Source organism: Herpailurus yagouaroundi, unplaced genomic scaffold (assembly GCF_014898765.1).
Source record: "Herpailurus yagouaroundi ecotype Mexico unplaced genomic scaffold, PumYag 100, whole genome shotgun sequence".
Taxonomy (NCBI): domain Eukaryota; kingdom Metazoa; phylum Chordata; class Mammalia; order Carnivora; family Felidae; genus Herpailurus; species Herpailurus yagouaroundi.
In genome coordinates, this window is record NW_024412391.1 from 85,288,389 (window position 1) to 85,315,458 (window position 27,070).

At 41.2% G+C, this 27,070-nt stretch overlaps 1 protein-coding gene and 1 gene segment (V, D, J or C); one reads left to right on the forward strand and one right to left on the reverse strand.

Moving 5' to 3' along the window:
• The window catches only part of STARD3NL (STARD3 N-terminal like), a 56,711-nt gene extending 54,479 nt beyond the window's left edge, over nucleotides 1-2,232 (forward strand). For 2 of the 3 annotated variants that reach the window (XM_040472994.1, XM_040472992.1), the window contains 2 exons: nucleotides 462-537; nucleotides 1,719-2,232. In XM_040472994.1, the coding sequence (XP_040328928.1) occupies nucleotides 462-520 (59 nt within the window). In that variant the 3' untranslated portion in view covers nucleotides 521-537; nucleotides 1,719-2,232. Of the gene's footprint in view, nucleotides 1-461; nucleotides 542-1,718 lie in introns of all 3 variants that reach the window. The other variant, XM_040472993.1, reaches the window with a different exon arrangement.
• A 4,283-nt stretch (nucleotides 2,233-6,515) lies between these two features.
• Nucleotides 6,516-27,070, reverse strand: part of LOC121028914 (T cell receptor gamma constant 1-like) — a 30,308-nt gene continuing 9,753 nt past the window's right edge. The window contains 4 exon segments of the C gene segment in view: nucleotides 6,516-7,120; nucleotides 9,833-9,880; nucleotides 13,761-14,090; nucleotides 18,260-18,306. Of these exon segments, the coding sequence occupies nucleotides 6,930-7,120; nucleotides 9,833-9,880; nucleotides 13,761-14,090; nucleotides 18,260-18,306 (616 nt within the window).

The window sequence follows — 27,070 nt, forward strand, 5'->3', positions numbered from 1 at the left end:
TTAGTATGAGTGATCGATCCTATTTTAAGTGTTTTCTTCCTACGAGAAATAAAGTAAAACTTTATTTTACAGGTACAGTTTTTTAACTCCAACCTTTATTATTTTTTTTTCAACGTTTTTATTTATTTTTGGGACAGAGAGAGACAGAGCATGAACGGGGGAGGGGCAGAGAGAGAGGGAGACACAGAATCGGAAACAGGCTCCAGGCTCTGAGCCATCAGCCCAGAGCCCGACGCGGGGCTCGAACCCACGGACCGCGAGATCGTGACCTGGCTGAAGTCGGACGCTCAACCGACTGCGCCACCCAGGTGCCCCAACTCCAACCTTTAATACTGAGGATTAAATGAGCAGATGCACCTCCCACATAAAGTTTGATGCCCGTATATTATCATTTCAAGCAAATGGCTTGTGTCCTTAATGGAATCTGATGCTTTTTCTCCTTCCCTTTCCCTCCCTTGTAGGATCTGAAGAAGAAGCTGAAGAAAAGCAGGACGGTGAAAAACCACTTTTGGAACTATGAGTACTACTTTTGTGACAGTAAGTGCGACCGAAAGTGTAGCAACAAACTAGTTAAATATGGATCGTTTCTCTGAGTAGATTCAAGGTGAAATTCGAAGAATATGAGTATAAATCTAGAGCCAGCTCTGTCCCATTCACATGAATTTATGGTTACATTTTTCTCATGTGAAATTTCTTACCATTCTTTTGCATCAGTATGAATTTGTAAAGTATAAAAAGTACCTCAGAGTTCCCATTTCTTCTTTTTCTAATTGAGGTTAAAATTGGCACATAGCCTTACACGAGTTTCCCGCCTACGGCATCATAATTCGATTATTTGCATACACCGTAAATCCCTGCTGCCAAGTGCTGACCATCATACACCTGCTTCCCATCCACATCTCTGCAGAGTGAGAATGAGTTCGTTACCGTTTACTTAGCCAGAGCGTCTCCATGTCAGGTGTTACTCAGTTACAAACCCTACCTAGTGTGCTGAGTGAGGGTAGCAATCCTACGCGACATGGGTACCGAGCATCTCTGTCTACACCTGGGCAAGTGGGACTAGCATGGTGAGTGACTGTCCCAGTGGGCACCGCTGGCGAGTGGCAGAGCTGGGACTCAGGCCCGCCCAGTCTGGTACCAGGGTCCGCCCTGGACCTGCATCCAGGTGTCCCCAAGTGCCGTGGAGCTCCCGAGATGAAAGGTGTGGTCCGGCCAGAGCAGTAGACTGATGGGCCTCAAGGTGGAGCGTGTTGTTCAGCCCCTTGAGGTCATCAAAGAGAAACACTTCCACCCCGGAAATGGCAGCAAATGAACACAAAGTGAATTGTAGTGGCAGTGTGTCCGCCTAATCACGTGATGACGGAAGGAAAGTGGTGCCAGGCTCAGAGCTGCTGAGGAGCTGGGACAGGCAGGGACTAGCCTCGGAGGCAGCCTGGGGGCAGCGAGCGGGCCCTGTTTCTAAAGCCCCTGCGCCCCAGCCCGCTCCAGCCCCGCTTTCTGCATCGGTACTTGAGAGGCAGCAGAGATGGGGGCACGCGAACAGCCAAATTCAAGAAGGCTTTAAAATAAGTTCTTAAGTGGCCACACCCAGGTCTTCACGTGTTTGTAGCCGCCCAGCTTCACACAGACTTTCTCATCGAAATACAGGGCGAAGTGTAGCACTTTACCTGTTAACACTGCGTCTCAAATATTCGTGTGTTCTCGTCTCTTCTTCCAAGTGTGAGAAATCCGTCACTGAAAGTCACTGGAGGAGGACAAGGACCAGAGCCGGGGTCTTTCCTGTTGCAGGTTGAAGTGCTGACACCCGCCGCTGACTTCAGCGGACGGCCGATAAGGAACTTATTTATTGTAATACCTCATAGACGTCTTACCACACCCAGGTACATTTAGGAGCCTGCCTGCGGCAGGTGCATCATGTGATGAGCCACACCGCCTTGGGTGAGACTGAGTCTGATCTGTCCATGAATACTTGGAGCCGAGTCTTGTGCTGTATTCCCGATCAAAAGACTTCTTAATATATTGGAATAACACTTTTTTAGTAAGCAAAATCTCTTTTTATTTGCTTTGCAGGGTTGGAGGTTTTTTTTTTTTTTTGTTTCATGTCTCAGATTTCTTTTGTATTTCTTTTTTTAACATCCTACATTTCCCTCGTGTTTTTTAACTCCCGCTTACGCGCTCTTTGTACAATTTTAAAAAGTAATAAAATCCAACGTATCGAAGTGGTTCATTTTACTTTCCTTATTTGGCATTATGTATTTGGCTTAAAGTATTGGGATTACCGAATGGGGCACGGAGGGGTGTGGATGCATGTTCGAGCATAACCAGACATTTTGCATTGTTTTCATTATGAAATGGTATCCTTCCCTTAGAAGTACAGTTCTGAAATAACGTGAGAGTCTTCTTTTGGATGAACAAGAGAAGACCGTGGCCATCATTTCTCTTTATGTGGCTAATTTGAACTGAAATAAACTAAATTACATCGTGAACTCCTTCTTTCAGATATGCATGTTCACCTCAATGCCTCATAGAAGGCAGCGTGTCTGTTAGTTTTCTGGTCTTATTCACTGTGTCCTTCAAGAAAAACTCAACTTGTGTAGTGACAGTGGTGGCAACTGGCCGTCTGTGCAGGTCACGTCAGCTCCGTCTGTGCTCGTTCTGACACTGGACCAGAGGACCAGAGTGCCACGAGGAGGGTTGTGGGAGGCTGAGGCCTAAGCGGAAAGAGCCTCCTAGTGGAGAAAGGGCGAGGAGGGTCTGCAGGGTCTGGCCGAATCTCGAGAACTCAGTGGAGGGACCTCAGGTAGAATACTCTGTCTCAGGAGGGGAGCCGCATACACACCAGGCCCCCAGATGATGGATGCCTCAGCCGGATATCCCTGTATATTTACCCTGAGAAAGAGCCCTCACCTACATACGCTGGGCTGAACGAGTAGCACGTGGCCCATGCTCCTGGAAGCCGAGACTCGCCCAAGAAGTTGACTCTCAGAGCACAGACCAAGAGGAATGAAGTCTGTGTTGAGAATGCGCAGTGAAGGCAGACTGGAAGCATAAAAGGCTGATCTCAGAAAATCTGCTTTGCCAGGCACCGGACAGATTGGGTCCCGGGCTGGGCACCCCCTCTGTACCGTACACGGGTGGCGTGGAGGTGGGGACACTTGCTCGTTGTGCTCACATTACTGAATGCTCTTCCACTTGACCCCCAGCACACTGTTATCTCCTGTGCATGTCTGCTATGGAACCTTGCTTAGCTTCATGCTACGGCATTGTGTCCCTTTGGAAGGACTGAGATGATCCAGCACGTGACATTCAATTACAGTTGACTAAGGGCCTCCATATGTCTGTTCTCATGAGGAAAAAAGCCCCTTCCTGTTGCCCCGTCTACCCTCTACCTGTGCTAATAGTTTCATGTGCCCGGGTCTTGTGTTCCCCTGTCTGCACTGACAAAATGAGACCGAGAGTACCACCTGAGGAAATCACACACCAGGGAGAAGCGCAGATCCTTGGTAGATATCAGGATTAACTGGGGTTACGAGAAGTTTGCGGGCCATTCCCCGCAGAACAGGTGTATCGGACTGGACTGAAGGTGCAGCGTCTCAACAGTCCTGGTCATACGATTCCCAACTCATGAAGCAGCTACTTGGAATGAACTTGGTATAAAATAGGGGAACCCCTCACCCACAGGATAAGAGTATGTTTGGCAGCAATCATATGCGTGTGTGCAGATGGATTTTTCTTTCATCAGCTGTGACCTTTTGGAAGTGAGCAAAGTTGGCTGTGGTTTAACTGCCCTTAATTTATCATGCAGCACCCCAGCCACCGCTTGCACAGCCCCAACCAGTAGGGGCCGGTTTGACTTCAAGCCTTTTCCACGAATCAACCACATTTGATAGAGCAAATAGACCAGAAAAACCCTGAGAAAACAAAACACCAGCCCCTTCCTGCCCCCCACACTGTCCCCTGCACCACCGCCCTCCCCCTCTCTGCACCTGCCAGTGCAGAGCAGAGCCCGCAGGGCTGCCCAGGTCGGGTTGGGGAAGGTAGGGGCTGAGGATTGGAAGCCACAGGGGACACTGAAATCAGCCCACACGGCTCTGGGTCATTTGCTAGTCTCCCCTTTGCCTCTGTGCTTTCCATACACAGAAACAGTTCCAGATCTCTAGAGGCCCAGGTATTTGGTCTAAAGAGGCCTAATTAAATTCCTGAAAATGAAGGAATGGATGAAAATTAAATTTCCTCCTTTTGTGTATTTGGTGGGTCTTGTGCTGTTTCTACCTCCACTTAGTCTCCAAAAGCACCTGTTTCACAGAAACTGAAGCTGATTGTAAATAAACAAAAAATCCTTCCCAATTTTAAATGAGACATTATTTTATTCTAGTATATAAAAACTTTTACTTTAGGGGCGCCTGGGTGGCTCAGTCGGTTGGGTGTCCGTCTTCTGCTCAGGTCATGATCTTGCGGTTCCTGAGTTCTTGCCCCATGTCAGGCTCTGTGCTGACAGCTTGGAGACTGGAGCCTGCTTCGAATTCTGTGTCTCCCTCTGTCTCTGTCCCTCCCCTGCTCACGCTCTGTTTCTCTTTCTCTCAAAGATAAACATTAAAAATTTTTAACTTTTACTTTATTTTTTTTGATGTTTATTTATTTTTGAGACAGAGACAGAGCATGAACAGGGGAGGGTCAGAGAGACAGGGAGACACAGAATCTGAAGCAGGCTCCAGGCTCTGAGCTGTCAGCACAGAGCCCAACACGGGGCTCGAACCCACGGATCATGAGATCATGACCTGAGCCGAAGTCGGACGCTTAACCGACTGAGCCACCCAGGTGCCCCTTTTTGACTTTTACTTTAAAAGGATTCATTAGAAAAAGAGAAAAACAATCACTAATTTCTTCACCCACCTACTGTGCATTGAACATTGTGTTTTATACCCACATTTGTAGAAATATACATACACATATAAATGAGTGTCATACTTAATAGTATCATTCCTCAGAAATTATGGTCAAAGGACTGGACAAATATTGTACAAAAAAAGAAACATAAATGGACTCAATCTATGAAAATATGGTTATCGTCATCAGAAAAAACAAAACCACGGTGGAATACTACTTTTCACCTGTCAGGTTACCAAAATCCTGATGTTTGACAAGCACAGTCCTGACACTGACCTACACTGTGGTGGGAAGGGCACAATGGCGTTACCTCTGTCGGGGTAAGTTGGCAATACCTTCAAAATTACAAGTACACATGTCCAATATTATAAAACAAATTATAATTTCAGCATATTTTATAATAGTAAAAGATTGGAAGGAATCCATTCGTCTATCACAAGGAACTGATCTTACAAAATGTACGTTCACCAGTAAAATACTGTTCAGCTACGTGTCCTTATATATGGACATAAAAAGAGCTGAAGAATATATAAGTGAGAAAAGCAGAATAATGTATGTTGTATACTACCTGTGTGTTGGAAGAAAATGAGACATGTTTGTATTTATGTTTATATGTAAACTCATATTTGCAGAAATAACTCGAAAGATGCACAAGAAAGAAAAATGTGACCTGCAAATGTTTGGGAGGTAGAGACAGTGGTTGAAACAAGATTTCTTAGTTCAATTTTTAGAGTGTTTTGAATTTGAAATCATATGAAGGTATAATCTACCAATTTTATTATGGTCCTGCCATGTATATTTCTTCAACAACACTTCCTGATTAATTTTCCGTATCTTTAACAATCTGCATTTTTTTGTAGATGCATGTTAGTCCGTCATGTGACATCATTTAGTTTATTTCTGGTTTCTTATTGGGCGTTTGAGTTCATTTGTGACTGTTGTGAATGGTGCTACAGCATTGCACGTAAATCTTAGTGTGTTCAGTGTGTGTGTGTGTGTGTGTGTGTGTGTGTGTTCTCTATTACTTCTAAAGTATATCTGCCAACAGTAGATACAAATGCTATTGAGGACTTGCATGTATTCAGCATAAAAACTCATCACATTCACAAAACTCCAGGAGATGTGTCGCTGTAAGTCCGTTTTATAAATGGGAAAATTATGCCACAGAGAGTTCAAATAGCTATAGACCCAAGATTTAAACCCAGGCACTTGGGGTCCAGAGTCCAAGCACTTAACCCCTCCAGCACCCTCCCTTCCCGTGTTAGTGCAGCTCTCATGGGGTTCTTGTGACATCGGGAAACATGGTGCACGTGAGACACTGGTCCAGGTCTGACACACCAGCCAGGCATGCAACATGTTATAGCCTTTGCCACTGGAGTGTCTTAAACCAAATGAGTCTAATTCAGCTGCCTTTTGAAGGAGTAATAACTTGGGCACCTTCACTGGCTGTGGCTCCCCTGGGGACAGTGCCCCAAAGAAGGCATCACAAGGACTCTCTCAGGGAAAGAGTTAGAAATGTGGAATTGGCCATGATTACAACCAATGCTGAATTCGAAGGCTCAGTTGTCATGCTGTTCCTTACCTTAGCCTCTCAGATTTCACCAAATGAAAGAACACAGAGATAAAAGTACACTTTTGATTATTTTTATTATGCCTGTTACGAACAACAGAACAAAACTCAGGTAGCAAAGATGGCAGCTTCCATGTATGTAAAATAAAAGGCCTCCAGGCAGTTATCTGCATACAGAGCCCCAGGGGCCACTATGGAAGCTGCATGCCAGCTGTACTCAGAGGCGAGGGTGCTGGGTGGCTGACGGGCTGGTGGGCGTGAAGGAGAGAGTGGTACTGAAGCCCCCGTGAGTGCCCCCCGGCCCCGCCCCTGACTCATGGCAGAGTCTGTTCTTGGTGCAGAGTGACATTTCCTGTTTGCCCAGCAGTTTGTAAACCCATTCTGCAGTGATGACACATAGAAAAAAGACACATGTGAACTGCAATAACCCACACCCAGAAAGAAAGCCCCGCTAGAGCCTCAGCAGACACCTTTAGCGACAATAGCCAGTAAAGAAAAGTGGAGCCTTGGGCCACCATGTGTTACAACTCTTCTCATTGCGGCAGAGTGCTGGTCTCCCAAGCAGACAGTAGGCGATGATGATGGTGTAGACCATGCTCTTGACGAGGAGGATGACGTAGGTGTAGTAGGCAGAGGTGTTCGCACACTGCAGCTGTAGGGGGTCTAAAAGAAGCCATCGGTTAGTTTCACCTGTTGTTTTGAAAGGCTAGGACTTATTAATGGGAGGTAGGTTGTATTATGCAATTCTGATGACCTGGGTGGAAGTGACTTTCCTGCACCAACCCAACCCAACAGTAAACGTCTATACCACTGTCACCCCTACCACCACCACCAAGACAACCCAGAATCCAGCTTGCGGGTCAAGTGAATCAACAACTTCTGTGAAATTCACTTAGTACATTCCCAAGTCTTAAAAAGCAAGGTTATGTTTTAGATGAATGAGTCATCCTGAAGAAAGCATTCGTGATAAGTAGCTTTTACCATTTCTTCACCCCCCAGCATGTCTGTAAGCAACATATTGTTAGCTATTAAGCTAATATGATTTAACCACTAACTAAATGCCAAATATTTAATTTTGAGAGTTTTGTGGGCAAACCTTTAATCTTACTTAATTTTTCAGTGACCTACGAGATTATTATTTTCATTCCCATTTGACAAATAAATTAAGGACAGAGAAGGAATTTGCCGGGTGTCATACAACTAGTAAGTATCACAAGCCAGATCTTAATCCCCGCAACACAATGTTCAAGAATACATTCTTACCAACTCTAATTCTGCACCTCCACATGCAATAAGTACCCCCAGCAACAAAGAGTTAAGCAAAAATATAATGATGAATTACTGATTTAGCAGCATCTTACCCATTACATATTGTGCATTAATGAGATTCCTACCAAGTGTAGGAATTTCCATACTCTGTGGAAATTTGGTGGTGTTCACAGTAGGGTGGGTGGGAGGTTTTACAAGAAGGCATTAGTTGTGGAGAGCACTAGGTGATGAATGGAAGTGTTGAATCATTCACTATATTGTATACCTGAAACTAATATTACACGCTAAGTCAACTAACTGGAATTTAAATAAAAACCTAAAAAAATAACAAAAGAAAATAAAGTGGAAGGAAGTAGTTAATCCAAATTCTCTCCAATGTTAGGAGGTCATAACTAACTCCCTTATTTTTCCTGAATATTCCTCATTAGAGCTATGATGTTATAGAATGATTGCCTTTACTATCCTTTGAAATTACCCCGGAAATATATGATGTCAAGAAATAATTGATGACAATGGTTGTGGGACCAACTGACTACTCAATGAACCAGAAGGCAGGGTCTCTTCCTGTGGAAACTTCTTGTACAGGCTTTATCTCCAGAGAATCAGAACTCCAGAATTATTAGTACTTGGTATGAAAAGGGACATTGAGAGGTGAGGTACTCATAACTTCTTGCCTTTGGTCAGGTAATATGTTAGCTAAGGTCCTTGGTATTGGATATGGAGGGCAGATCAACAGGGGTGGAACCAATGCTCCTCGTCACTTTCTTGCACAGATGTGGGGAGAAAGGGACAGAAACTAGTACTTCTTTTTTTTTTTTTTCAACGTTTATTTATTTTTGGGACAGAGAGAGACAGAGCATGAACGGGGGAGGGGCAGAGAGAGAGGGAGACACAGAATCCGAAACAGGCTCCAGGCTCTGAGCCATCAGCCCAGAGCCCGACGCGGGGCTCGAACTCACGGACCGCGAGATCGTGACCTGGTTGAAGTCGGACACTCAACCGACTGCGCCACCCAGGCGCCCCAGAAACTAGTACTTCTAATGTGTCAGCTAAATGAGATACCCTATGCTAGGCATTCCACATATGTGACCTTACGTCTTCAACAACTGAGGGAGGTGTTATTCATGTTATTCCTGGTTGACTCAGATAATGTAAGTAATGTACCCATATTCATGCAACTAATAATTAAAAGGCTGAGGTTAAAAGTCCAGTTTGTGGCACTTGAAGCCCTGCACCCACACCCACGCCCCATGTGTGCACCTGTCTCAGGGCCTTGGCTTTGGAGTTTCTTGCACTATGATGACATCTTAGAGGAAGAATAGAAAACTGAGTAAGTATATGAACTCTTTTCTCCCCCACTTGTTTTTTGAGAGAAAGAGAGCGAGCGCATGAGTGAGGAACGGGCAGAGAGAGAGGGGGACAGAGGATCTGAAGTGGACTCCACGCTGACAGTAGTGAGCCTGATGAGGGGCTCAAACTCGTGAACCAAGAGATCATGACCTGAGCCTAAGTCAGACACTTAACCAACTGAGCCACGCAGATGCCCTAAGTATATGAACTCTTAAACCCTCTGTGTTGAAGCCTCAGATCTCACTGTGTGGCATGGTGCAAGGCATTTAATTAATTTTTGATCACTGCCCTCTTGTGTAAAATGGGAATAAAATCCTTCAGAGTGAGTATTAAGAGAATTAAACAAAATGCACTCACAGTAACACAACGCCTTCTGTACAAGAACCTCTCAGTGTTGGTTCGTGTTACTAAATATGAGCAAGAACACAGACTTAAAAAAATGTAGGAGCAACTTGATACTGTGTTTTCCTCAGTAAAAATAAAGACCACAGAAGCGAATAAAGTCCATTGGGGAAAGACTTCAGAGCCCCTCGCTGCACCCCTAAGACTATAAAGTCCTCTCATTCCCAAACCAGCATTTATTGTGTGAAGTTGATCCCTGGGAAATGAAGGACTGACTTAAAGTATCACTCAGTCTATTTTGCAAGATCCTGCCATTATGAGGCTTCTATCTGAAGCCAGGGAAGTTCAAAAGTAAAGCAGATCAGGAGGAAAAATGCTATAACATATCATAAAGGCAAACATACAAAGCCTTACCATTTTCATCTTTCAGAGAAGCTTCTATAGAATCAATGACAGCGAGCTCTACAAGATATAAGAACAAGTATTATTCAATTGTTCATATTCATTATTTGATGTGTGTCTGTGTTGGGGCTGAAAAGAAGAAAAGAAAAGAAAGAAAAAAAAGAATGAAGGAAGGAGAGAAGGAGGGAGGAAGGAAAAGAGAGAGGCAGAAATGAAAGAAAGGGAGAGAGGGGAAGGAAGGAAGAAAGAGAGAGAGAGAAAGGGAGAGAGAGGAAGGAGGGAAGGGAAAGAAGAGAGAAAGAGGAAGGAAGGAAGATAGGAAGGAATGAGGAGGGGAAAGAGGGAGGGAAGAAGGCAGAATCTGTCAATCCAGATAGAGCCATTACAAATATGAGCCCCACAATTCCAGAAATGGTTGACCTGATTTTATATAATTCAGTAGATCAATTCATAGACTGTGTTTCTGCACATGAAGACGTTGAAGTTCATGAATGATGCATTTTTTTTTCTTTTTTTCTCACAACTAGCGGGTAATGTCTGAGACTATCTTGTTTTCTTCCTGTGCTCATAGCTCCTAGCACAGTGTCTGCCTCAAAGTAAGTGTTCTGTAAATACTTGTTGAATTAAAATAATAAAGAAATAGAAAAAGTGATTGCTATACAGTCCTCAGCACCCACTGCTGACATGAAGGGATACTACCAAAATAATTCTTCCAACCCTGGAATCCACAGCAGAATCTTACACGTTGGGAGAAATTTGGTTTACATAATTCTCCCGTAGAAGCAAAGAAAAGCAGCCCTACCTTTCAAACCCTGCACTCCCCAGTAACCCCAACTCCTGCGCATGATTTTCTGGAGTGGAGCTGTTTAAAGACGTGAGAGCAATGCTAATGAAAGCCAATACCTATCGAGTGATTATGACCTGACCGTGCCAGGCACTGTGTGAAAGATTCACTTGCATTGTTTCACCTGATCCCTCAGTCACACTGATGTGAGTTGAATCTGGAGGGCTCCATGTTACACACAAGGAAATACGGTTTAGAGAGTCTCACTTGCCCAGACTCATACCAGAAATTGGCTGAGCCAGCACTCACATGACAATTATGGGAGCTTAGATGAGCTAGAGCAAGTGGGAAGTACCTTGGGACACAATCCACAGAAATCGAACATACCTCCAGCACTGTGGACTCTCAGACATCATCTCTTCTAGTACCTTAATCGTTCTTGCAAGTGACCCTTTTTATAACAGAAGCTCAGCATTTCAGTGCATTCTTTCCGGGGACAGAAAGATACACTGAGTAATAATTATAGTTTTCTGAATATATAAATCTGAGGTGAGGGTTGTATTTCTCTACAATGTTTAAAAAAAAAAGCCCAACATACATAATAAGACAAAATTCCTTTAAAAAGATCACTGAATCGGGCTCTGTGCTGACCGCTCAGAGCCTGGAGCCTGCTTCAGATTCTGTGTTTCCCTGTCTCTCTGCACTCCCCCACTCACACTCTGTGTCTCTCTGTCTCTCAAAAATAAATAAACATTTAAAAAAATTTAAAAAGGTCATTGACCATGCGATGCAGGAAGAGAGAGTTACAAGGTTGTTTTTGTTTTTCCTTTTTCCACTCGATGTGTCCTTGTCCATACACACATGGTTCTGGGATGCAATTTTACACACTCCACAGAATCCTGTTTTGGGGTGTGCTTGAAAAATGGGTTTGAGGTGCAGTCTTTGGGATAAATCCCCAAAATAAAAATGTGTAATCATATTTAGATGTTAAAATATCCTTAAGAACTAATTAAAAAATTTTTTTTCAATGTTTATTCATTTTTGAAAGACAGAGACAGAGCACAAGCAGGGGTGGGGCAGAGATAGAGGGGGACACATAATCTGAAGCAGGGTCCAGGCTCTGAGCTGTCAGGACAGAGCCCTACATGGGGCTCGAACTCACAAACTGCAAGATCATGACCTGAGCCAAAGTTGGGTGCTCAACCGAGTGAGCCACCCAGGCACCCCTCCTTAAGAGCTAATTTTAAAGTGTCTTAAAAGTCCCTTTCTATTTTATATGGTGCCTTTACTCATTAAAAGAGAAATGAAAATCTCTTATCACCATGCACTGATTGAGGTAAAAGCAGTAAGGTAGCAATTTTTCAAATTAAAATCTGTGTATGTACCCTAGGTTCTCTTTCTCCATGCAAGTTGATTGAAAACTTGGACCAGATTAGTTTTATCTCTTCAAAAGCATTGATTTTTTGTCCTATATTTTTAGCTTTCATCAAAAATAAAAATAACAAGCAGCAAACCTATAGCAATAGAAATTTGTTGTAGAATGGTATCAGAAATGCCTTTGTTAGCTTTGTTGCTATGAGAAGACCTTGGGAGACATTCCTTTCAGAAATTAATTCTCAGGGAAAACACATAATAAATTAGAACTTCCCTCTTTTCAGTAATCATCACCATGAAACTTACTGTGTTTTTACTTTGATCACTATAAAAATCAATACCTAAAGGACATTAGCCCAAGGGCTATATTAAACTTGTGCTTTGCTCATTTGCCTCCTCTCTGTTTCTTAGCTGTAGAAATTTTAAAAAATTAGGGGTGTTTGCACTCTTACTTCAGTTAGTTTTAGGAGAGGATGCACATAAAAACAAGAAGCACATGAATAAATGCATTCATGTTATATTTTCAAAAGCAAGCATTTTCACTGACATGATTGTATTTCTTCTTCATCACAGCCAGGGAGAAAGCAGAGATAAATGTTCAACCCTAATTTGATCATTGGAAACACTAAGGATCCAAGAAGATAAAGATTCATTTCAACAATTTCAAGCGGTACACAGCAAAGGTCTTTGCACATTTAGTTACGTGCGTGTTCCCCCTGCTTCCAAAGGGCTTGTTAACCACAAAGAAAAGTACAAACTAGTCCTGTCCAGTGGGCCCTCTGGGGCCGTGGTCTCTTATGTCAAGGCTCAGGACTTGACTTCTGAGTCTAGAGGTTATTGGATCACAGCCGGGTGCCCACGCTATCTAAAAATGATCATTTGTACCAATGGTGATCCTACGGGACACCATGGCTGAATCACAAGTGACCGTGAGTGATTAGGAAACGTGTATTCACTCTACAGTAGTGATCCTCCTGGGGACAGTGGTCCATCCTGCATCCTTTCGAGGCCTGGCACACACTCGTTCTGCAGTGTTTGCTGGGCAGCATTTCCCAGAGGTAGAAATACATCCATTGTGTAGAATGGAAGAATGTTTGTACACATAACCTCATTCCTCTCTACTTACCAAATTTCACCTTACAGCAGTACATAAAATTCAAATCTAAAAAACCCAAGACCATACTAAGACCTCAGCAACCAAATTATACTTTTTTTTTTTTGTTGAGCTGCGCTCTGGCTCTTCAAATGAACAGCATTTTGTCACATACAGCTCGTTGTTTATGGGTCATACTTTGAGCACAGCAAGATTGAAATGAGAGGGACTTGGCTGGGTAGAACATTCTTGAACGATGTGTAATTGTTCTTATTTTCTGATCAAGTAAGATCCTTAGAAATGGACTCTCTTGAACATTTATTGTGTGTGAGGTTGCTAGGTGCCTTTACATGTACTGTTTCGTTTAACCCAAACAATGATGCTAAAAACATCACTGTAACCTTAATATTTTGGTTGATGAAACTGAGGTGAAAAGGCTAAAGGAATTTTTTTCTTTTTCTTTGTATGTTCCAAAACCCATAGTATTTTAGTTCTATGGAGAAATAGCAGGACATTTATGCTACCATTAGGTAACAACATTTAAGAAAGATTTATATTTGTTTCTTTTCATTAATATTTGACAGAAAAGGTAGGCTACTGGAAGGTTATATATTATATTATATTATATTATATTATATTATACTATACTACATTATATTATACTTAGATTAGATTAGATATGCACATACCTTTCTTCATTGAGTGAAAAGCAATCTCATGATCAACCCCTCCTTTATTAGTCTCATGTGTGAAGATACATTTGTGTTCTTTATTTATTGACTGTTTAGTGCGCGTCAACCAGGTGTATTTCATGTATGTGTCCTTTGTCTTCATGGTGTTTCCCTGCTGGGATATCAGAATTCTTTTGCTGTTCTTTTCTTTCCAGTCTATCTTGACAACATCAGGGAAGAAATTCTCAAGAAGGCAAAGATACGTTCCAGTCCTATCGAATTTTATTTCAGCCATCGAAGGAAGAAAGAGTGTGGGCTTGGGGGAAGTGTCTGCATCAAGGCTTCTATCTGTGGGGGGAAATGGAATAACAGTTAAAAACATTATTAGAGAAACACAAACATTGTGTGGTTTGGAACCACCTAGCACAGAGTGAAATGAAAGAAAGTTGCCATAGTATTCCTGCTTACCATGGTCTTTCATCCACAGTGGTTATGAGTTGCTCACTTTCTTAGTTTCCATGGGAAAACAGGTACAAGAGGTCATGTAACTTTCCCAAAGTCACAGCTAATAAGTAAGTGGTAGAGTGTGGATAAACATGAGATTTTTTAAAACCGTATACATAGTCACTTTTTGAATGGGAATCTACTTCCACACATACTTGACAATCTATCAAGTTGAACTCTTAGCTTCAAATATGGATCCCATGCCCACTTCTAAAGTAGTGGAATCCTCCTCCTTGACTTCTGATTTTATAGAACAACTCACTATCCCGCCTGAATCACGCAGTTTTTTGAGTAGGACAATGTTTAAAGCTGCACCTCCAAATTACTTACAATGCCTTGAATTTAGAAGCAACGTGGCAACATATACAAAACTGCTATTAAAAAACTCTGATTATTTTCAGAAATGCCTTTATATTAGCTTCATGGAATAACACACTTACCAGAATTTGGTTTTGCTGTGGAAAATGGTCACTAAAAGCACATTTTCTATTGGAATTTCATTTGAAGTTCAAGTGTGACTAGGAAGACTTCGTATTTTGACTCTCAGAGTCTCCACTCAAAGCATAATCTTCCTAGAAAGCTGCGGAACTGTTTACAATGCCACAATAATCGGTGATGTCAGCTGCTTAATAAAGTTTTATGTAAGTAGTGTAGTGTTAACAGTTAGGGTTCCAGAGTTTCCTGTAGACATAATGGCAGAATACATAACAAAACATCATAGTTTTCAGGGGCATATGTTGGTATGTTAGTTGATCACACATTTACTGTTAATGATTGAAATGATAAATGTTAGAATCCTTTCAAAATTGATTTCCAACTGAAATGCAAGTGCTTTACTGATATTCTCTTTGGGCTAGTTTGGAGTTAGTTTAACAGTCCAATGGACAATTTCTTAAGAAAAAAGAAGTCAGATTTCTCATTTGAGAAGTACAAGTAAAAAAATTATTTTTTGGGGGGTACTGTTAATACTCAATTTTGTTTTTTTTTTTAGGAAAAAAATTTTTTGAAAATTTCTACATGTGTAACAAAGCTCCTGATTTTTATACTAAGTCAGTAAGCAAAGGATGAGTTTTTATTCATGCTGCAGGTAGAATTAGGGCATAATGTGCTTATTTTAAGTTTATACATCTTGCTTGTAGTACAAATAGTTTTTTATTCATTATATCAATAAGATACTGTATATTTCTCCAGCCATATACTCTGCTTTTAATTTAAAAAACAAGCTAGATACACAAGATTAATTTTTCAGTTGTACATGACATTTACATAATTTTAGCCTGTAGTCAATATATTAAGGAATCTAATTTTCATCTTAGAAAATTTGTGTTTTTTTTTAAATAGGAATACTTCTGATTCCTGATAGTATACAACTTTAAAATCAAATGATGAACTTGAGAAGTTTCTGGATGGTAACATACTGTTTCTAACTCTTGTCTCTTTTCCTTTTTTTTAATTTTTATTTTAAAAATTTCTTTTTAACGTTTATTATTGAGAGACAGAGAGAGACAGAGCATGAGCATGGGAGGGGCAGAGAGAGAGGGAGACACAGAATCCGAAGCAGGCTCCAGGCTCTGAGCTGTCAGCACAGAGCCCAATGCGGGGCTTGAGCCCACAAACCATGAGATTGTGACCTGAGCTGAAACCAAGAGTCAGATGGCCAACCTGCTGAGCCACCCACACGCCCCGAGGTTGATAGTTTTTCAAGTCTAACTGAAGATGACTTGAAACATCAGAGAAGATGTTTGCAAATCCCACTCTGCCACACAGATGCTAAACATGCACCATTCAAACGCATTAAAATGCCAGAGCCTAAGGTGAGGTTTACTTCCCAACACAATCCCTCAGGTTGCCTTATGTCCTTGGGCAACGTCCTCAGTAGATGAAGCTCTTCTACTGCTCTGCTTTGATCAAACAATACTGCTTGGACAAGATATCAACCCGAAATAAACCCAATGCTAGTTTCAGAGGTAGCGCTGGTAACATGGATTTGGCAAATATTACTTGGGACGAAAAGCACTACACTTTACGCTTACATCGCACAAGTATAGAATAGTGAAGTGAATGAAAAAAATGTTTTTTTTAAAATTTTGTAAGTGAGTAATTTTCTCTTCAGATAAAAGATCCAGTGACAGCATCATAACGGGATGCCCAAACAGAAACTCGGACCCGGAGACAACTCAGGAATTTGCTCTAAAGTGGATGTTTTAGATGCATATGAAAAGTCTGAACAAAATTGGTAATGAAATGTGAGGGCAGAAAAAGCAATATTTCTGAAGTGATGCTGTACTGATATCATTTTTAACTTTGTAGGTATAATTCAATTAAGATATTAAATATACAAATGAATACTTGACTTTTTATCTATATCACTGTAAGTTTATATATTTAAGTTCTGAAACTTCCTCCCTATTTCTCTATGTCTGGATATTTCCACTGAAAAATTAGAGATCACCTTTTATTCAGGCTAGCAGTCTTTAAAGTGAGGCTTATTACAGTCTCATCATTTTTACAAGCAGGTGACAATGAGTCTTAGGAGTTGGAAGTATTTCATAAATTCGACCATTTGTTCTAAAATGACATGTAGACTAGATGGTAATTAACATGTTTTTCTGTACTCCTGATTTCATTAAAAAACTCCAGTGGGTGGTAATTTGAATTCTTGAAATTGTCATTCTTTATCTCTGACAACCTAATTTTTATAGTAGCTATTTCCATATTTAATTTCATTTAGTCTTTGTAACATCCTCTTGAGATGGTTGTTACATTGATAGAATGAATGGAAGGAAAGATGGCAAATATTAACAGCAATAAGTGTCACTGAAAATTTTTAATTTTTTTCTCTATTTTTCTATTTTCCAATTTTTTCTATGATAAGCATTTATTATTTTTATAATTTTAAGAAAGCAATAATGACTGAATCAAAATTTAATCACTAAAGGATGGTTATCCAGAAAGTGATAGATCCAGATCCACAGTCTATATTTTGTGTACCACATTCTCCTAAAAGACATCTTTCAGGACTCCATGAATTATATCTAAGTCACCATTATTTAATTAGATTGTAAGAATTTACATTGATTACGTAGTCAATTGGAAAAAGGACCAGAAGCTTGCTTTTCAGCTTATGAGTTCATTTGTGCCTATGATCACAGCCATTAAGGAAAACACGATATATCATCTTTCATTTTTTTCAATGTTTTACCACCTTTGAGAAAATTCTTAAAAATTTTTATTTGACTCACCTAGTACGCTAGCCATCCCTGTGAGAAATTCTCCCCCCTCAGGCAAAATTTCATTTCTAAGGCTAATGAAGAATGAACAAATTTAATACTGCATTTAGGGGAAAAAGCCTAGCTTATCACATTTTTGAATATGTTTACACAGGTAAATGTTTCGATATTTGATATTAATTATCCTTTGACAAAACACAAGTTTAGCAATTTTTTTCATCCTTTTTTGTACCATTTATTTATTTTTGAGAGACAGAGCCAGAGCACAGGTGTGGGAGGGACACAGAGAGAGAGGGAGACACAGAATCTGAAGCAGGCTCCAGGCCCCAAGCTGTCAGCACAGAGCCCGATGGGGGGCTTGAACCCACGAACTGTGAAATCATGACCTGAGTGGAAGTCGGACACTTAACCGACTGAGCCACCCAGGCACTCCGTGTTCATTCTTTTCCATTAGTTATTTTTGGATTTAAATGAATAAGATAAACTTCTTTACAAAACTTTCAACACAGAAAACCCAAATGGCCCTAAGATCTCCATCCCTTAGAAACCCCCAGTTGCTGTCGCAAGTTAGCCCCTTGTCAATGTCCTTCACGGGAGCTCAGGTGGCAACTACCCCCAAGGACTGGGACACAGTCACCTACCTCTCCAAGGATCCTGCTGCCATTTGCGACCAAACTGGGACTGAATCCTAGAACTCTGAGCCGGCACCAGCACCTAGCCTTCCGCCCCTGCATCCCCTGCCTCCCCTCCCTACGTTATACAGAAGAATGAAAGAATATTTACCTGTGACCCTGAGCAGTGTGCCCGGACCGAACACTTTGTTGCCCCAGCTATACCAGCGATACCCATCATACCACTCCCACTGTCTGAAAAGCTTGTACAGAAATCTCCCTTTGTGCCACCTTTTAAAATTTTGCCCACATTTTTTCAATATTTATATAAACATATAAAAAGTAGGTCCTGCTAACATTACACAAAGATGAACCTCAAGCAACATCACATCAGAGATGAACTTAGTCAAGAATGGGGGAACTGACCTCTCTCTGCCTGGGCAGCTGGGTTGTGTCTTTCCATCTCGCTCACACGCATTGGAGAATATGGTTTTACCTTCTCTCGACATTTTCCTGACCCTTAGAAATCTCTTCCCTTAAAAGACTTTGTCGTGCAATATCGCTTCTTTTATTAGAGTATAGTTTGCAGTTATTATTTATTTTGTTTTTGAAGAGGAACAAAAAAGTATTTAATAAATGAATCTTCAATATTTTTACATGTTTTTTTCTTATTTCTAGGTATTGAGGGGTCGCTATCTTGTTTGACTGTAGGTAAATTCTTTCCAGAATCCAAGCCCCACTGATGGTAGACCAGATGAGTAGTTACAGTCTGAAATATTAATAATAATCTCTTAATCTATTCATTACTGAAAGACTGCCTGTTTGAACATGAAATTACCCCAACAGTTTCCAGGCATTGATTTAAAATCCTGAGATGCTCGTGGGGTGCCAGGGTGGCCCAGTCCGTTAAACGTCCGACTTTAGCTCAGGTTGCAATCTCACAGTTTGTGGGTTCAAGCCCCACGTCGGGCTCTGTGCTGACAGCTCAGAGCCTGGAGCCTGCTTCGGATTCTGTGTCTCCTCCTATCTCTGCCCCTCCCCTACTCATGCTTACTCTCTCTCTCTCAAAAATAAATAACATTACAAATTTTTTTAAATCAAATCAAATCAAATCAAATCAAATGCTGAGCTGCTCATCAGAGGATCCTGTCTGGTCTGGTCTTTCTGCCACTGCCCCGGCCTGAACAGAAAGGCAGCTGTGGGTCATGCGGCCAAGTCCTGCTTGTAGGTCACCTGCTCCAGCTGTCCTGCCCAAGTCAGTGTTTCTGGCGCACTTGATGCCGATGCAGAAAGAAGACTGAATGCGATGGTGTGGAAAGGACTTGTCATTTTATAGCAATACCCTAAGAATCACATTTTGAAAATCTAATGAATGCGTATTCAGCATGACTTACTGGATATTTTGGGGGGAGGAGAGGCCATTTTAATGCCATGATTGGAAGCAGAAGCATTGTTTTCTGTATGAGGAGCAGTATAAATTATGAACTATTACTAATTAAGCATTCAACTAAAGAGTCTATTTTATTTTTTTAAATTTTTTGTTAATGTTTATTTATTTTTTGACAGAGAGAGAGAGAGACAGAGCATGAGCGGGGGTGGGGCAGAGAGCGAGGGAGACACAGAATCGGAAGCAGGCCCCAGGCTCTGAGCTGTCAGCACAGAGCCTGACACGGGTCTCCAACTCACAGACTGCGAGATCATGACCTGAGCTGAAGTCAGACGCTCAACGGACTGAGCCACCCTAAGACCCCTAAAGAGTCTATTTTAAAGGTCAGGCTGCGCATGAGTAAATATCGACATATAAAAACATGGCTAAATGTCTCTAGTATCACATCATGGCCCACACCATGCATTCTGGGGTGGACAGGTCTCTGTTGGATCCCACTTTTTTGACATAGTAACTTGCCATGTGAGTTAAGGCAAATGACTGAACTTCTCCAGACCCCACTTTCCACATCTGTGAACTTGGAATACGAGGATTTTCTGTATAGGGCTGTTGAGGAATGAATGAGATAAGGCGCTGAAACTAGTCAGTATGGTATCTGGCCCTCAGTGAAACTTAGCTAATATTATTATTCTCTTCAAGGGGGTGGTTTCAGGCCATCATATCAAAATTTTCCACCAAACAAAACATCTGGCTTTTATAAGCAATAGGTATTATACAAATTAATAAAGAGAGCTCATGAATCCAAGACTTTCTCTGTCTTACAGCTACATGCCGAAAAGGGATTATGGCCTGAAGAAGCCACGATCTAGAATACTTGTCCTGTAGACCAAAAGCTTTTTGAGTGTTGGGGCTGTGTCTTTTTTACTCTTTATCTCTAGCATCCAACACTGAAACTGTGTTCAATAAGTGTTTCCTGAGATAATAAATGAACAAATGAAAACGTAAACCCAGGCAGACGGACTTTTTCTATGGACTTTGGAGTTGAAATGCTTTATTGAGCTCACAAAATCCATTAAACTGGACTGTTGCTAGGCAATATCACGAGACTCACAATAGCACAAATTTCGACTAGTCTCAGGCTGCCCTCTAAGAAGCTAGAGTAATAAGAATTAATGGGATTATTGACATTTTGTAGTCATTTACTGTAAGAATAAATTATTTTTCAACTGCTAAAAGCTGAAAGCAAAAGCAGTTACAGAATTTGGCAGGTTATTAGAGAAAGAAGCACTAGTCATTAAGAACGGAGCACTATTCATACTAAAAGGAACTTAAAGTGTCTGTCTCTTCAGAGACCATCTACAAAAAAAGCAGCTTGAACCATTAACTCACACCAATGGTTTATAGACACAGTCCTAAAAATCATTTTAATTTCAAGACTGAGTCTATTTTTGTGTGTATATTTTTCTAAAAGTAGAAGTTCGCTCCACTTGCAAGCAGAGCAGTAAATAAACGTTTGCAAAGTAGTTTTATTTCCATGTAGAGTGTCTGTAGCTGCGAAATTGCTGCCCATAAGCTGCTCTGATCCTAAATTGTTTTTTTCTAAAAAACATGTATCAGTTTTTTTATTCACACGATCAAAGCAGAACAAAGTTACTTACCCGGGGGAGTTACTATGACCTTAGTTCCTTCTGCAAATACCATGATCCAGCCTGATTCATCACACTGGTTAGAACTTCTACAAAAATGTCAGCCTTGTCCTGAGCCTCATGGCATGACTGGCAAGTAGAAACCTGGTCCTGGCAACTTGATCTTCTGGGTTCCCTTGGAAGTCCTTGAGTATAGGCTTCATGGCGTCTGACATTTTATAAATTTTCCTCAGATTAGTTGGCAAAAATGTCTGTTCTCCAAGGAGCCAGTAATTACTGAAAGTGCTGATAGAAAATGGAAACAATGAAAGCACCAGTAAAAAAGAGAGATTGGAAGTAACTAGGCAACCAACAGTTATCTAAATTACCAGCAAAAGTGTTCAGAGAATTAAGATGTTTTGATTTCCAGGTGTTCGAGTGTGTGAAACTGCTTAGAGATCTCATCAAAGGCAAAAAACCCTTCTGTTCTCACAAACACCAAGCCTGCTCCGTTAGCAATCTGGGATTGTGTTTCTGAAAGAGGAAACTCTTCAGTAACCAGAAATACAAACATACCAACAGAAATATACTCGAGAAGTGTGAACAATGTTCTCCATTTTAAAATCAGCTACTTTTACCACTTGACAACATGAGTCTCTACCACACAGTGCAAAAATGAGAAAATAATTTGTTAGGACATTTTTTCCTGGAATAAAAGAAGAAAATTGTAGAAGTCCGTCTTCTATGAAATACTAGATTCCTATTTAAACCATAATTTGAAAACAAAATCCAGTTCTCTGATATGTTGAAAAAAAGAAGCCTCTTGGAAGTTATTCTGTGGTCTTTGGAAATGCACATGTAGCCCTATCTCTGTGGTTAACTAGCTTTGGACAAGACATTTGCCATCTCTGGGTTCCCATGTCTCCGCTTGTTGTGTGGGCATTGGGCTATGTGTGTCCAACAGGCCCTTCCTCTTCCAACAGCTCATAAACCTGTGATTAAGAGAGCAGGAAAGGGTCTGCTGTGGTTGCTCAAGTGAGAAAGGAGTTGAGGGTTAGTAATAAAGAAGGTTTTCTTACAAGTCCTTCTGACTCTATGACATTGTGAGATCCCAGCAGGTACACTAGCAGGTATCTTCATCAGACTGGAGGACCTTACTGATTATCAGGTAAAAGACTCTGTTGTCTTTCCCATCTGTGTACAAGCCAGAAATGGTAATATTGGTTGAGCCATACAGGATTCGTTTCAGAGCCTCTGCTTCTTTTGGTTGTTACTGGTGGACGATGGTCTTCGAGAGAGTAACCCAAACTGCTTACAATGTATATAAACTGTTCTTTCTGTTAGGTAAAGGAGAGTCGATCCTGAGGGATGCTTATTGTGGTGTCTCCATTTGGAAAGCATGGGAGTGAAATCAGAAGCACTTGAACAAGTTGAAAGTGGACATAAAAACAGTGAAAAGACAGTCAACCTACAAGCCCAAGCCAAAGACACACAAATCCATGGGGTTGGCATTGCCAGTAACTAGTCAGAATGGACTCTAAGTGGGGGGCATGAATCAGGACTAGGGAATCAGTGGCAGCCCTCATTTTTCAGAGGCAAGGAAGGAGAGGAAGATTTACTTTAGAACCAATGGCATACTTCCTCAGTAAGACCTATGTCAGTGTTATTTTATTATGTTCCTGTATAAAGAAATATGAGATCCCAGAAGACCTCACCAAGACATCTGTGTAATAATAATTCAATATTATCTTCCCTTTGGGGTAAATACCTTCACATTTTTCCTTTAGGTTTTGCTTCAAACACATGTACCCTTAAGCTCTTTTTCATCTCTGAGTTACAGATTTTTCACCAAATTTTGTGAGTGTGGGAGCTATATAGCTATCATGAGAATTGGAAGAAAACTCTTACTACTATGTAATAAGAAATGAGATAATAACCCCAAAATATTATGCAGAAGTATCTACATTTTATAGGTCATTAGTTTATAGAAAGTTCCCAAAGCTTGGTGAAATTGAAATATTATTATAGTTACTGCTTTAGGTGTTATGACATTACTGTCCTCTGCTGTGAATGAAGAAAAATCTTGGAAGAAAAATATCCTTTGGTTTATGACCCTCAACTCTTATCCTATTCAAAATTCTTAGCTTTTCAAAATAAAGAAAACTTTACTGTTGTTTGAAGGCCAATGTCAGATGTGACTTTTAATGAGTCCCTGAGCTCCTGTGTTAGCTGAGATGGCTCAGGGAAGCAGTTCAGTTGTAATGGGAAAGGACACTGTGATGTGTTGACTTTGTGCTCTAACTGTCCTGTGTGGAACCTCCTTCGGTCCCCAGCAACCCTATGAGAAAGATTTAGTAACGTTCCTGGATCGTGCTGTCAGTTAAGTGGCTGAGCAGGAATTCAAACCCAGGTTTGCATCACTCCAAAGGTCTTGTGGTTTCCATCATTCATCCATCCATCCATCCATCCATCCATCCATCCATTCAAAGTCAGCAAACCATTTTGCACATTGATATGGCTCCCTTCCCAGAAAGCTTCTCATCAAAAGAGAAGTGGAAGATCAGGACACGAACAAAAGCCAGCCTGGGCCCCAGAGAGTAAATAGATGATAAAGTGACCTAACTGAAAGATCATCACAGATTGAGTTCTTAGGCTCTAACGTAAAACCTTGCTGAGGACACAGATGCAGGAGAAAAGTCTTGTATAGATGGTAGCCAGGTCCCTCTGAGAGGCAGAAAGGCGTGGGTATATGTTTTTGGGGGTGTGGTGTAGTGGGAGGGCTTCTGTTCAGCGTCAGTGGCACATTTCCATACAGTGGATCCCAGCAGGTGCAGTCATACAGCCCAGCACCTGCCTCATTAACTCAGTGTATCCTCAGGCTCGCTTGGCAAATCCCTCTGTCGTTTTCTGGCTTCATATTTTCCCTCACTACACCTTGTTCGTGGACCACATTTTCACTTGAGGAAATACACAATGCATTTTAGAGGTTGGTCTGGCTTTTGTTGGTACCAGTGTATTATTATTATACATTCTTCCTTAAGACCCATTTTTATTTGGCATTCAAAAATGTTGTGTTTCCTTTTTTCTTGGTAATAGATGGTATGAGTTGTGTTATAAAAATGTCTCCACTTGAGGATGGTGTCAGGAGAAGTGGTTGAATACTGGGCTGATCACAGAGCACATGTGAGGGCTGATGTGATAAGAGGAAGGGGCGCTCTGAGCACACAGCGAGGAACCATAGATGGCAGAGAAAGGGACCCACAGCGTTTACCCCAAATCATCCTGCAAAATAGGACTACTAACCTGTTTTATCAGCAGATTTTTCTCATTACTGTGCATTTGTTACCATCCAATGATATTAGTATAAAGAAGCCATTTTCTTGTTAAAGGACTATCGTCCTTCACCAGTTCAAATTAGAGAGTGGGAGGTGGGGGGTAATTCTTACAGTTCTCTTCTTCTATGACTTATGAATTATCTGCTTTCTTTCTCTGCCTCTGTCATATTCTCTCTCTCTCTCTCTCTCTCTCTCTCTCTCTCTCCTTCTCTCTCTCTCTCTCTCATCCTTCCATTGCAGTTTGGGTGATTTCTAATGGCCTATCTTCATGTTAACTAATTCTTGCCTTATATCTCTTAAATCCACTGATGAGCCTTTCAGGGCATTCTTCATGTCTGTTACGATGTTTTTTATTTCTTGCATTTCCTTTGATTCTTTCCATCTCTCTAATGAAATGATTTGCCTGATCTTGCATCTTGTTTACTTTTCCTATTAGATTAGATCCTTTAAAGTGTTCATCAAAATTATTTTAAGTTCCCTGATGGTTCCAACAACTCTGTCATGTCTCAGTCTGGTTCTGGTGACTGGTCTGTGTCCTCACACTGTGTTTCTTCTTGACTTGCTGAGTCAAGAGTCTGAGTGTTTGGCTGGAAGCTGGCCACGTTGTGTGGTAGAATAGATACGGAGGTAAATATATTTTGTGCTTGAAAATGAGCACACCTTTCCACTTTGGCTTTTAGTGTGGGGCTTTCTGTTAACTATTCAGGAGGTAGACTGGATTTGGAGCTGGTTGTTGCTAAGTTATCGGGTTGAAATGTGTTATTGTCAGAGTCCAGACACTTAAAAATTCTCTAATTGTACTTTGTCTCTTCACTTGTCTTTGAGTCTTCCCTTTGTTCTGATCCCCAGAGAAATTCTGTCTCTCAAAGTTCTCTTAGCTCTTTTCTACTGTTACTTTCACTCAAAGTTTGCTACCTTGGAGGTGAAAGGTCACAAAGGGAGACATTCTCTGGTATTTTTAGTAAGTCTCATTTTGAAGCAGATACAATGAAACTGGGTCTTAATGTCACAGTCTTCACAAGTATTCCTGCCTCTTCTTCAGAGATGGAACATTTTCAATCCTTGTTCCTCTCCTCCCAGGGCAGGAAGTACCCACCTACTTCAGGTCGTGGGTTTGATGCCTATCCTTCTGCAGATGACCTCTTGGTACCTTGGGACATAGGGGAGATGTTCTGGAAAAAGTTTTGGTGGTTGCCTCCTTTGCCTTCTCTCAACCGCAGCAGATTCCACCGGCACCTCCCCTGCAGATGAAGTCACCTCTTGTCTTCAGGGGTAACGGGGTGGATGGGGTCTGGGTGGATTTCAGTGGTAGTTGCTGTTTTCCTCCTGCAACACCAAAGGGGGAGCTTTGTCTGGATTGTCCCTGGTCTTCCCTGCAAGAATTTTATGGGATTCCTCTAGAAGAAGCTTAAAAGGTGATGGAAAACCCCCTGTTTATGGTCCCAAGGGTTCACACCCCCCCCCACTAGTCTATACTGTCTGATATTTTCTAAGTAAATATGTTTGACAACATCTATCCAAAGTGAGAAATGCTCACATCCTATGTCTCTCTGAAAGTGCCTGTCTGCCTCCAGTTTTTGTGTAAGTCACTTACCTACAACCTCAGTTCTCTGATGGATTCAAACAAAGTATTAAATCTCAGTTTGTCCCGATTTTTTAATGTTTATTTATTTATTTTGAGGGTGGCATGGAGGGACAGAAAGAGGGAGAGAGAGAGAATCCCAAGCAGACTCTGCACTGTCAGCACAGAGCCCGATGTGGAGCTTGACCTCACCAACTGTGAGATCATGACCTGAGCCAAAATCCAGAGTCAGAACGAACCATCCAAGCCCCCTGTTCTGCTTTTTGAGTGTTTCTGTAAGATGGGAGCTGTGACATTTCCAGCTCTCTGTATCTCTAAGCACATGCGGGTCTTTTTTCTTCCTTTTTTTTTTTTTGGTTTGTTTCTTTAATGTAAATTGTTATTTACATTAAAATTCTTCTATCAGAAGAAGAGAAGTAAATTTCAGTTGAGTTCTGCCCAATTACCATTATATCTCTTTCCAATTTTAAACTGAATTTCTTTCATTATTATTGAGTCTTGAGACTTCTCTCTATATTCTGGACATCAGTCTTTTCTCTACATGTATTCTGAGAATATTTTCTTTTAAGCTGTGGCTTTGCTTTCCATTTTCTTGAAATGTTCTATTTTCTTTCCATTTCAGTCTTGAATAGAACAGAAATGCTAATATTGAGGAAGTGCAATTTATTAAATATTTCTTTTATGATTCTTGCTCTTTGTGTCCTATATGAGGAATCTTTCCCCAACCCAAGGTTACAAAGATTGTCTCCTATATTTTCATCAAGAAATGTTATTGTTATAGTTTTTACAGTTAGGCCTAGAATCCAGTTTTTTAATGTTTATTGGTTTATTTTGAGAGACAGAGAGAGCATAAGTGGTGGGGGGGGGGCAGAGAGAGAGAGAGGGAGAGAGAGAGAGAAAGAGAGAGAGAGGATCCCAAGCTGGCTCTACACTTGGCATGGAGTTGGACACAGGGCTCAAAGTCACAAGTTGCAAGATCATGACCTGAGCTGCAATCAAGAGTCAGACACTTAACCAACTGAGCCACCCAGGGGCCCCTAGAATTCATTTTTAG